At 40.1% G+C, this 11845-nt stretch overlaps 1 protein-coding gene across 1 annotated transcript; it reads left to right on the top strand.

The window, feature by feature from the left end:
* Positions 1 to 1293: 1293 nt before the first annotated feature.
* LOC104229559 (squamosa promoter-binding-like protein 12) lies at positions 1294 to 4534 on the top strand. Its single transcript, XM_009782208.2, has 5 exons — positions 1294 to 1348; positions 2027 to 2620; positions 2858 to 2994; positions 3508 to 3603; positions 3873 to 4534. The coding sequence occupies exons 2-5, from the start codon at positions 2037 to 2039 to the stop codon at positions 4136 to 4138; spliced, it is 1083 nt and encodes a 360-aa protein (XP_009780510.1). The 5' UTR covers positions 1294 to 1348; positions 2027 to 2036; the 3' UTR covers positions 4139 to 4534.
* Positions 4535 to 11845: the final 7311 nt, after the last annotated feature.

Here is an 11845-nt window from a genome sequence, read left to right as displayed (position 1 = left end):
CGTTGAGATATGGAGGTTGTACCTAAAAGTTCCTTCTTGAAATAGCGCTCCAACGACTGTGTTTGATCCCATGATATTTTACTCACTAGTTGTTAAGCAAAGTTTGTAAGCCTTGCTCTGATACCAATTGAAAGTACAAGAGGAGGGTGAATTATAGCCAATTAAAATCTTGGTTGACTAAGTGTGAGTTTAGTCGACTAGGTTTTGCACAGTGAACAATTTCAGTAGGATTGAACTAAACAAACGGAAAGGTAAAGAAGGCACAACAGTTTTTATACTGGTTCAGTACGGGTGTGGTACCTACCTCCAGTTCCCTTGGGTCACAAGAGTTCTCTTAGATCTTTGATAAAGGATTATAATAGTGATGGTTTTAGTACGTTCACCATCAACGATATTCAGCAACAGAGGTTTTTCTAATATTGACACAACTCTCTTTTTGTGTTCTAACTCTTCTTATCTTTTGTGATACTTGTAGACTCAAGAATATAGTGTTTTTACTAAGAACTAGAAAAACTTAGAAAACAGTTTATGTAGTTGCATAAGTCTTCTTATAGGAGAGTTTGAATAGCCGTTGCAAATTGATCTTTGATTGAGGCACAGAATCCTTTAAGGGATTTGACCCAAGGGGTGCCTTCGAATCCTGCGCATGAGATGGGATGGATTCTTTTACGTCCTTCCCCTTTCATATCCAATATTCAGGGACTGATTTGTGGCTTCGATTTGGTTGATCGATCTTCTGATTCTAATTTAGTCCTTGAGATATGGCCTGATATTCTCTAGCAACTGCACTTGATATGTTTCCTTGTTGAGACAGTCTCAATGTCCTTTGATTGTGACTAAAGTGTCTGGATTGATTTTGTTTCCTTTTTGATGACTTTTCCTTTGATTTAGCATTGTTCATGTTGTCTTTGATCTCGTTTCCATTCTAATATCCTTGCCTTTGAACTTCCCTTGAAGTAGTGCTACTTCCTGATTTCTTGCAATCAAATAGATACGATTAGATTTGCACTATTGTCATCATTGAAACTTAGATGTAACAAAGTTGTCCAATTTTTAGACGGCGATACATCAGAAAATAACAGAGGGCAAAAGTAATGTATTTCTGATAGTAAAAGGATAATTTTGACCATTTTCCATTAGATATAAATATGCATAATATTTTCTTAATATTATATGTATATAATAGACCAACATCACTAAATTTGGACGATATATCAGTCTTGTACGCGACAGTATTAAACCATGTACCAACTGAAGATAACTTGATATTTCGTGCCAACTTTGGTCGAAAGGGGGATGGAGGAGATGGAACTTTTTCCCCTAGATGTAAACTTGGTGGGCAATTCAAGTAGAGTCCAGCCTGTAGATTTAAATTCCACACAGTTTCCTTTTAACATCTTATGTGTGTGGGGGGGCCTTTTAAATGTATTTGCTGAATCTATTCTGCCTTCACCAAAACAGTCCACATGGAGATTCTGACAACAGATTGAATTGCATCTTTTTAGTGATGAACATTTGAGAGATTAGTGGGTGAAAGTAGTAATTGTGCTGACAAAGTTGTACATATAGTCTGTTGTTTAGTTACTGCATTCATATGCATCTCTGTTGTGTTTGAATGAAGCAAAGCCTTCGTCTTTAATTTGCCTCCTAATAAGGGCGCTAATTAAAAGCATTTACCTACCCTTTTACATTTCTGCTTAAATATTGGATTCTCCCATAAGACGGGGTAATTCTTTTGTTGCTACAAAAGTAAGTTCAATGATATAATTGTTTGTGTCCAACTCGTTTAGCTTAATTCTTTAACATATTTTTATCAATCATTTAACTAATCATTTTTGTATCCTTTTAGTTGTTACTGCTTCTAGCATTCGTTGGCCGTTTTCCATGTTTACTTGACAACTTTTTTGTACTTAAGTAGAAATGTCAAAGCACATCATTTTACTAATGTGAATGCTGGTCTTGCAGAAAGAGCTTTGGCACAGTTATTTTAGAACTTACCATTTTCAGTCCCTTTTTTTTGGTTCAGATTTGTCATCATGGACTGGAACATGAAGAGTCACCAGTTGGAATGGGGCTGGGATAATAATATAAGCATTTGCAGTTGCTCAGGATTGGAGTTTTGTAGGCATGCAGAAACTTTCATCAATGAAAAGGAAGTAAATAAAGCTGAAAATATCAAGCATATATATTCTGTAGTAGATCGTTTCTCTAGCTATAGTTTGGACCATGGCTCTTCTGTCAAATCTTCAGCTGAAGAAAGTAATTATGGGATAGTTGGTTCTGTGCCAGGTTTTGTAAGCGCGGAGAGAAAAGAGAAATATTCTACTTCTGGAACTTGTACAAGACCTGGAGAATCGTCAATTGGCTTAAATCTGTGCCCTGCTAACAATGAGACTGTTACTAATTATCCTGTACTTCCTTTGTCATCTACGACAGCAAAGCGATGTAGGGGTTCTTATCATCTAATGCAGAATCCCTACTGCCAAGTTGAAGGATGTAATCTTGACCTTACATCAGCTAAAGAGTACCATCGGCGTCATAGAATCTGTGAAGCCCATTCTAAAAGCCCAATGGTCATTGTGGCTGGGATGGAGCGTCGTTTTTGCCAACAGTGTAGCAGGCAAGTTAACTTCTGTGTAGTGTTTATTGTCAGTGTTAGCACTTCTATCCTAACACGTAACCGTTTATTTATAAAATCAGTTTTATGTTCTCCATGATCATCAGCTACTCTAAATCAGTTAAACTAAACGGGCTCTAAGTTTATTCTGTTGTATATCATCTCATCACTTCTTATTACTCTCTAATACATTGTGCTAAGAGATTAATCTAAGAAATAGCTTTTTGGTTGATTTTGAAGGTTCCATGAGTTGTCCGAGTTTGATGATAACAAACGAAGCTGTCGGAGGAAGCTCTCTGACCACAATGCTAGGCGTCGTCGGTCACAACCAGAGGCAAATCACTTTAGTTCAACAGGACGACCTTCTTCGTTTCATGGTGCCTTTCAACTGCTCTCTGTTGTCACTTAGTCTAGGATGTTTGCATATATACATATGCCCATGTTCCTCGTGTAAAAAGAAAGGCAATCTGGTGCAGTAAACTTCAGCTATATTGTGTGGGTCTGAGAAGGGTCGTACCATATTGCATCTATTAGACGAAGTCTTACTTGCATAAATATCTAAAAGAGGCAGATTACACGGCTTGAACCCTGATCACACAATGGAACTCCTCCTGTTGTGTCAAGTCTCCCCGTCCCCACGTTCTTCATGTGCTAATTAAATGGTTCTCGGTCCTAAAAGTTGAAACATGCCAATACATATACCTATCTGTTAAAAAGTAGTTTTCAGTGTCCCTAAAAGTACATTTTAGATTAATCTATACTTTGACAGGGCAATTCTTGCTTGCTGCTACTCTTTCTTTGTCCTTAAGATATGATAGATTTGCTGTTCGATAAATTGTTTTATATCTAAATTCATACATATTAATACGTGTCTGCCTCAATCTGAACAGATCAACAATCACGTACTAGTGGTTCTTTAAGTGGATCATCTTCCTCCACTTCAAATTCAATGGGGAAAAGCTCTTGCCGCCCCAAGAATATACGAGGTATTGATTCTCTGATTCTTGAAATACATTTTTGAACATAAAGAACTGTCTATGAAGCATAGGTCATAGGATGTTTGGACCAAGAGTTGTTTCATGAATTCGCCAGAGAAATAATTGGTTAATTCCAAAAGTATGAACATAAAATTGGACTTGTAGTTTTTGGCACCCAAGAAGTTTGAACATTCCATTTTTCAGTGACATTTCAAACACCATCTGTTATCACTTCTAATGTGGCTATTTGCTCCCAACTTCCATGTTAATTATTTCAGGTTTAAATACATCTACAAGTGATTATAAGTTGGATGCTGCATCCAATCTTCCACGACGAGCTCATTCTCTTCTGTCAAGAAACTCTTTGGGTTTGTATGATCCTACACATACTTCCATGGAGCAGCTTATAATGCCTGCAAGTGTCGGTGAATCACAGCCGTTTGTGCCTGTAACACCAAACTGGCAACAAGTTTCATCAGAACATTTTCCGGCAGATCATCAAGTTCCTTTCTACTCCCCACATTGCTTCAACGGATCTGCCTGATATGACATGTATGCAGCAGCTCTTCCAATAGTTTTTAACAATTTGGCACAATCTTTTTCATGCCAAATAACTCATACTAATAATGCCATCTCTTTCTGGTGGAGCAAAGATGTGGTAACCTTCTCTTTGTGGTCAAATAATAAGGCAAACAACGCACATCATGACGTAAAGATGTAATATTTCAACCGCATGAAGTCTCTTTGCCTCTTAAAATAAGTAGTTTCATAGCTGGTTGTTTCGTACGTTTTCTAGGATCAGATATTAGCACCATCACAAGTCATTGTTGTCTTCCAATTGACTGAGAGTTGGCATTAGTGGGCCAAACTTATTGTAGATGTTGTCTGTTTACTCTAAAATTCGAGTAATAATTAAACTTATATTGTGGTTTTAAGGATATGTGATTCAATCCAATACCAATTGATAAACAAGGAATTAACTAGATAAATTAGGCGATAGGATAAATCAAACCAGTAAGCGAGTGGAGTCTCGATCTCGATTCAAGACGGTCTCGAAATAGAGCAATAATAATAACAGTAAAGAAATGAAACAACAGTGATGAGCAGTAACCAATGGCAAGTAAGATAAAAAGAGCAATGGATGTGTGTATTCTTATTAGTGAATGATCCTCCGTACAAATGAATGGGATCCCTCTTTATATAATAGAGGAGTCCTAAAAAGGGTACACTTCTAATTATAGTAGGAAATCATATTAACATCTAATTAACTGTTGCAGATCGATCCGTTCCGAGATTAACGCCACAATTCTTGACCAATCGCGGATATCTCGCCTTTTCCGTTATCAAGTAATGCTGATGTCACTCGAAATCTACCTCTTTCTGCCCGCAATCGAGGTCGACCTCGGGATGACTCGACGTCCTAGCTCTTTGACGTGACATTCCTATCTCGACCAAAGAATGAAATCGGGTATCCCCGATTTTCACTGTATATAGATAGTCCCCTGGTTTCTTAGAGTAAAACGATAAGAAACGGTTTGAGCCTCAATTTTCTGGAGACCCTGATAATGATGTCATCCCCGTGACATAAGCAATCGAAGTGACCGAAATGTCCCGTCGGTACAGTTTCCCAAACCATTAATGCTTGCCAGTGATGGTCGGCCACTGGCACCACCGAACTGTCGCTATGAACTTATAAATTCAGGCTCTTTTGTTGAATCAAATTTTACTTTCGCCTTTACCAAGTTTTCTAAGTTCCTTACTCTCTCCATCTCTTCTCTTTTACCACCCATTGAGTCAACTTAGTTAGTACCAAAAATACCAATTTTCATCACTTTCTGCTTCCTTCTACCTGAATCAATGGCGAAAACCTCCATGACCATCCCACAAAAGAAGAAAGCTTCTTCCTCTTCTTTCCGGTCAGCTAGTGACAAAACACTTGTGGAACCGCTCCCTCACGAGTACGTTCCCGACCCTTGTATCTTAAAATCCAACTTCAAAGTCGAGAACCCTATATCGATCCCTGGCCGATGTGAACACGTGTCGAGATACATCTGCTCGATAACGACGGGCCATCTCAAGGCTGTGAAGAGAGACTGTAACTGGGATGCCGAGGTCATGGTAAAAATCCCCGCTCCTGAAGAGAGTATTACCACCCATATGGAGGGGTTTCTGAGTGTCTACACTTACCCCTTTCACATTGGGTCCTCTTGACCCAGTTATTGTCGATTTTTGCAAAAGGTATCAGGCCACCCTCTGCCAGGTTCATCCCTCATTCTGACGTATAGTGATCATGCTCCGCTTCTTTTCTAGCAAGGCCGGGGGGTTGGAATTCACTCTCAACCACCTCATACGGTTGTATCGACCTCGACTTTTTTGAGGATTAATCAATCTCCAATGTTGATCAACGAAGTCCTTTTTCACGAGCATCGATAAGGACAAGGTCCAGGGTTGGATGAGTCGGTTCATGAGGGTTAGGACCTGCGACCTCGTCCCAGAGGAGAAACTACCATTCCCCGAGAAGTGGAACCCCGACCATAAGTAACGTATTACTTATTAGTCTTCGTACTCCATTTTATGCTTTATGTAATGCCTTAATATATTATGAAGCAGATGCTTGGATGCCTCACGTGGTCCCCGACCTTGAAGACTGGGTTCAGAAGTTGGCCTCGACTTCTTTCCATGCCGAGCACTGCTGACATGACTTGGCAAAGGGTAGATGGGAAGCCAAGAATCATGGTAAGTTTATCCTGTAAGATTTCGATTCCTTTTTCTGCAACGTTTCTAATACTTGACTCTCATTTATGCAGGCCTTGGAGATGTTGCTAAAATGAGGCCAGCTCCGCCTGGGGAAGAGGTCGAGCCCCCGATTCCGAAGTCGGGGAAAGACAACAAGAGGAACAGGGTCTCGAAGTCCGAGGACACCTAACCTAAAAGGGCTCCAGTTCGAAGACGTAGGACAAATCTCATCCTTATGACTATATAGTCGGTCCACCAGCTTGAGGAAGAAGAACAGGAAGATGAGGGCGATGATTCAGTGCTGGTGGTTCGAGCAAGGAAGCCGGTCGAAGTTGCCAAGCCTTCCAAGTCGGAGGCAATTGTCGAGACCCTGCCTCGTGATGAGGAGGCTTCGAAGAAAGATTTGGGCAAAACCCTAGATTCGCCCAAGGTTAAGATTATCCCTCGGTCATCAAAAAGCATGCCGGAGGGGGCCGATTCTAAGACCCCTAGGGCTGAACAGAGCACCCCGAGTGATTTGCTTGGGGCTGTGACAATAGGTCACTCTCCTTCTCTACCGGCCTTTTCTGAGGTGGCTATAAGGGATTCTCGGGCTCTACAGATCCTCGACATAGGTGGAGTTCCCTGTGAAGAGGATCCCTTCCGGGATTGCATTACCGAGGTTGATAATTCCATTGATCTCAATGATGCATCTACAATTTTTGAAGAGGCCCAACGCCTTTTATCTCGAGTAAGTACTAATCCTCATTGCTGCAATTTTCTTTTCCTTCTTGTCCCTTTAACCTAACTTATATCTTTCTTTTTATGTAGGCTTTTACCAAGTCTCCAGCCGACCTGAGCCAATGTGAGGATGAGCTCTAGAGGACATCGGAGGAGAGGAATGCTTTGAAGCTCCTTTGCGGTCAAAAGGATGAAGAGCTCAGGGACCTTCGAGCAGACTTGGCCTAGGCTCATAAGGAAGAGGCCAAGCTAGACGAGCAAGATGTCTATTATTCCCCTCTTTTGGCTTAAAATACTTAGTAAAAATTTCTTTATGCCTTCACATGTATTTTTTACCCATTTGGTTTTTTAGGGTTCGATGTCGATTGAAACCCCTCTACCTTCCTCTAGCTTTTGTGCCTTAGCACGTTTGTGTTAAGATAATTTGATACCTCTTAAGGTTTTTCGAGGGTTGATTTTATCAAAGCCTTTTTGATTATTTGCCGAGGGTAGCCTTTTTTAACCGGTTTATCAAAGAATTCGAAGGCCTATTTTTATTTGGGGATTCGGACATCTCCGAGCCGCATTAATTTAGTCATAGCCTTTGGGTATGCCTCTTGGGCTTATTCCCCAATAACACTTCCAACTTGTTCGAAGTGTTAGTCCCCGAGAGTGATGGTCTTGGCCTATAGATCGAGGGGTGACTCATTGAGGTCTTATGATTTTGAGCTTAGATAACTCGAATATGTCAATTGTCAACGACAGTCCTCGAGTGTTCAAGGCATATTTACGCCTGTCCCTTGAGTCATTTCTCACAAAATCATAAGAATGGAGCTCGTATAATAGAAAATTTTGTTTGAGACACAAGATGCTTGATATAGAAAGAATGCTTCTTTGAATAATTTATACGTGCGTACATGTTTTTCCATCGGGGGTCGATGAATCTATATGGACACGGTTCATTTGACCATTCGGCCCATTACAAAGTTTCCTTATCGAGACCTTTTGACAGGGAGTACTATTCTCGAAAATATATCATCTGAGGGTGATGCCCCCCAATATTCGAGGTTGATTGTAAAGAAGCCTTGGATACTATTGAATTTTCCTCAGGTAGCACATAATTGTTGCCTCGTTAAAAGCCTCGCCGGAAAAACCCATTTGGGAAAAAACCGATCTAAGGGAAAAAGAGTTGATAGAATATATGAGTCCACCAAACTATATAGAGACCAGGTCCTCTATAGGTTTCCACTAGTAGTGCTAATGAGAGAGTAAGTAAATGGAACAAGGAGTTTTTGCGTGGAAAAATCCCTGCCCAAGGGGATAAAATACCACAACATACACTGGTAGGATTTCAACTTCACTATGAAAAACTTTAGATTACAACCTATGCTATCTAGGAATTAAATTCTTAATACCTCATTAACTTGTAATACACCTATTACAAGCCACTTTGCAATACACCTATTACAAAGACTTCAATTCATGACTAACGCTAGTCACAACACAAACACTGAAGGTTTATGGTTTACAAGGGGTTCTTAAGTAACGCTTATAGATAAGCAAAGTTGGAATTACAATGAAGAACAATTACAAAATTACAACTCAACTAAGGACATACAAGATACTTTCTATAGGAACTAGTCCATAGTAGTGTTGTTCTTTGTTCTTGATGCACTTGAGAATTGAATACTAGACAGATGAACGGTTGGAGTGCTTGAATGAATTCTCAAGTGTTCAAGTGGTGTTTTGTTGTAATACTCTTGTTAATGAAACTTGGATGACATCACTTGAATGATTTAATAACTTGGTTGGTCAAAGGGACCGAAGTGTCTGCAGTACTGTGCTGCACTATTTGCGTGTACAGTGTAGGCAGTCACTTTCCAGCTATAAACAGTTGACTTTGTACTGCTGTCAGGGAAACACAAGGGGATCAGGTACCTGTGTTGATTCTTTATTCTTTGAAGTCATAGCAACTCACATTAGCTTGAGTCTGTTGGTTGAGTTGTGTACCAAGAGTGTTAGGTTCCTTATCTGGTTCTTCGACAGTAAGTTTGTTAGATCATCAAAACATAAGGCTAAGATACTGTAAACCCATCAATTTCCCCCTTCTTGATGATGACAAACTTAGAAATTGATAAACATTTTCAAAGAAAAAGAAACCAGATAAAGTAACAGGAACTTCACAAGTTCCCCCTCACTTTATGCTTCCCCCTAATCAGATCCATGTTTCAATTATTATTCCTTTTTTTGGCATCAATAAAAATGCAAAAGCAAGCAAGCAGCATAAAGAAGTCTAGCCTAGCTAACTCATGCCACATATGCGTACACCACATGATAGAAAAGAGAAGCAGAGAAGCATAAGCATTCATAGCAAAAGAGGAGAGTTTTCATTATAAAATATAAGCCTTTGCCATTACAACAATGACTGATTTGGACTGTTATCAGCAGGAGCAATACAGGTGAAATCCATCCATACCACAAAATAAAAACAAAAACAACTACCACAGAGTCATCAACAACAAAAGAGATAAGACTGGAAACTGGTCACTAAAGGATTAGCCTAGGGGACTCTAGAGGAAGAGGGCTTAGAAGCTATAGCAAGAGTGTTGAGAACGAGATCAATTCGAGCATTGGCTGACATTTGCTCTGCGAGCAGTTTCTCCTTCAGGTTCTCAAATTGTTGCGTGAGATCAAGATTTGTATTGGTTAGACGAGCAACCTCTGCATGTGACCCTGGTGCCCCTTGAGCTTATTGATTCTCCAAAATGGCATTCCTTGCCTTCAACTTCCCAATCTCCTTAGTAGTACTATTCTGAGCATTGATAAGCTATGAGATTGTAGAAGTGATTCCTACCCCTCCACCCTTTTCAACATATTTACATTCCTCCAAAGTAGTTTGAGAGAAGGTCTGCTTCTTGGTCCCCATCTTGGGTTGTCCCAAAGGCACATCAAAGAACTTGAAGATATGCGTGAGAAGAAATCCATTAGGAAGACCATGGTTCCCATCTTTGAAAGCAGCCACCTTTTACATGTGCTCAATCATTATGGCTGGTAGATTAATAGCTAGGAACTCATCCAGTGCTTCCATCAAATACAGATCAGACTTGGAAGTGATGGATCTTCTCTCAGCACGGGGTAGAAGGACCTTGTTTACCAACTCAAACAAGAGCTGATAAACAGGAAGCAGAGCTTTCTTATGCACCCATTCCCCCCGCTGGACTTCACCCTCCTTTAAAATATCATGCCTAAAATTTGAACCACAGACATCCTTGACAAAAGATATACCACCAACAAGGACATTCAGAATGTCTCCAAGCATAGCAACATCCAGAACAATATCAACTCCATTGACTAGTGCATAGATTTGATCAGATTCAACAGTGAAGAGGTCAGCATAAAAACTTTGGACCTCATCTTCATAGACCTTAGGCACATCCACTTTGAACAGATGGCCCTACTGTTGAAATTCAACCATTTCAATGATTTGTCTCATGCCAGGCATCTCAGAGATTTCTGGGTCAAATGTGCGACCCCAAAGAACCATCTGGTACCTCAGTCTTTCTTTCCCCACACACTTTCACATTTCATTTTCTTCACAGAATCAGGTTCCCTCACAGTTTCCAACTTTCTTTTACCAGACTTCACACTCGACTTACCCTTTCCACTTAATTTCACTGGAATGTCCTCATCAGACAATGAACCTTTAGCCACCACTTGTTTCAACTTGTCACTACTTTTCACTGACTATGAACTTGGCATTGCAACATCTTCCTCTGAAGCATTTTCAGCAGATCGCACAATAGGGATGTTCTTGTCACACACAACCTCTTTATTTTTCACCAGCCTCTTTTTCTTCTTCTTGCTACTCCTTTTACTCTTCTGCAGGGTAGACTCAAGGGCCTATTTTGCCTGCAACCTAGTAGTAGGTCGCTTAAGAAAGGGCTCAGGAGTGGCTACTGGCCTCCTTCTGGCAATGAACACATCTAGAGCAACATTATCTTGATCTTCTTCATCACTAGACCTCATAGCAAGAGACAAAATTTCCAAATTCTCAACATCAACGTCAGGAGAAGGAGAAGGGTCGAAACTGACCTGGGAAGAAGATCCTTGACCTGTTTCCTTATGAGAGGGTTCAGGTCCTTCAATAACGGTCCCAATAGTTTCTTTTGGTGAAATATTTTCAAAGAGCACCACAACTCCTTCTCCCACTAGCGACTGAGTCTCTTCCCCCTAAGACTCAAACATAGTAGGGGTGACTCCATACACTATTCCTTAAGTGGATATAGTCAAGATGTTTTCTATGGCCTCTTTCTCTGGAGATTCCATGGGTGCAGCAAATTCCAAATGATAGGTTTTCAATGTCTTTGACTTATGTTTTGATGATCTAACAAACTTACTATCAAGGACGAGATAGAGGACATGACACACTTGCGCTATACTACAAGTTAATAGATTCCAGCTAAATGTGAACTGCTATAGCTTTAGGGGATAGAAAACCAAACAAGGACCTAATACCCTTATGGTTCCCTCATAGTAGTATGAAATCAATAGGACACAGCTGGAAGCGACGTGACTACCTGCATGGCACTGTTTCCAATGACCACTTATTCCTTGACCAACTAAAGTTCTTACATCATTTCAAGTGATGTCATCAAGGTGTATCAACAATTAGTTTATATCAAAACATCACTTGAACACTTTAGTTTCTCATTCAAGCCTTTTGCAAAAATTGAGAAATTAATTCTCAAGAGCTTGAAGAATAAAGTTAAACGCTACTACGGACCAGTTCCTAAAGTTAGTATTTTGTTATCCTTAG

The sequence above is a fragment of the Nicotiana sylvestris genome, chromosome 5 (genome assembly GCF_000393655.2).
Source record: "Nicotiana sylvestris chromosome 5, ASM39365v2, whole genome shotgun sequence".
NCBI lineage: Eukaryota > Viridiplantae > Streptophyta > Magnoliopsida > Solanales > Solanaceae > Nicotiana > Nicotiana sylvestris.
Note: the sequence above shows the minus strand (reverse complement) of the source record. Positions and strands in the feature narration are given on the sequence as shown.

Bases quoted from the DNA above. Each gene is read 5' to 3' on its own strand.
- LOC104229559 (XM_009782208.2), top strand. From the start codon at position 2,037: ATGGACTGGAACATGAAGAGTCACCAGTTGGAATGGGGCTGGGATAAT. The intron at 2,621-2,857 runs GCAAGTTAACTT...TTGATTTTGAAG, and splicing joins TTTTGCCAACAGTGTAGCAG to GTTCCATGAGTTGTCCGAGT. The intron at 3,604-3,872 runs GTATTGATTCTC...TAATTATTTCAG, and splicing joins CCGCCCCAAGAATATACGAG to GTTTAAATACATCTACAAGT.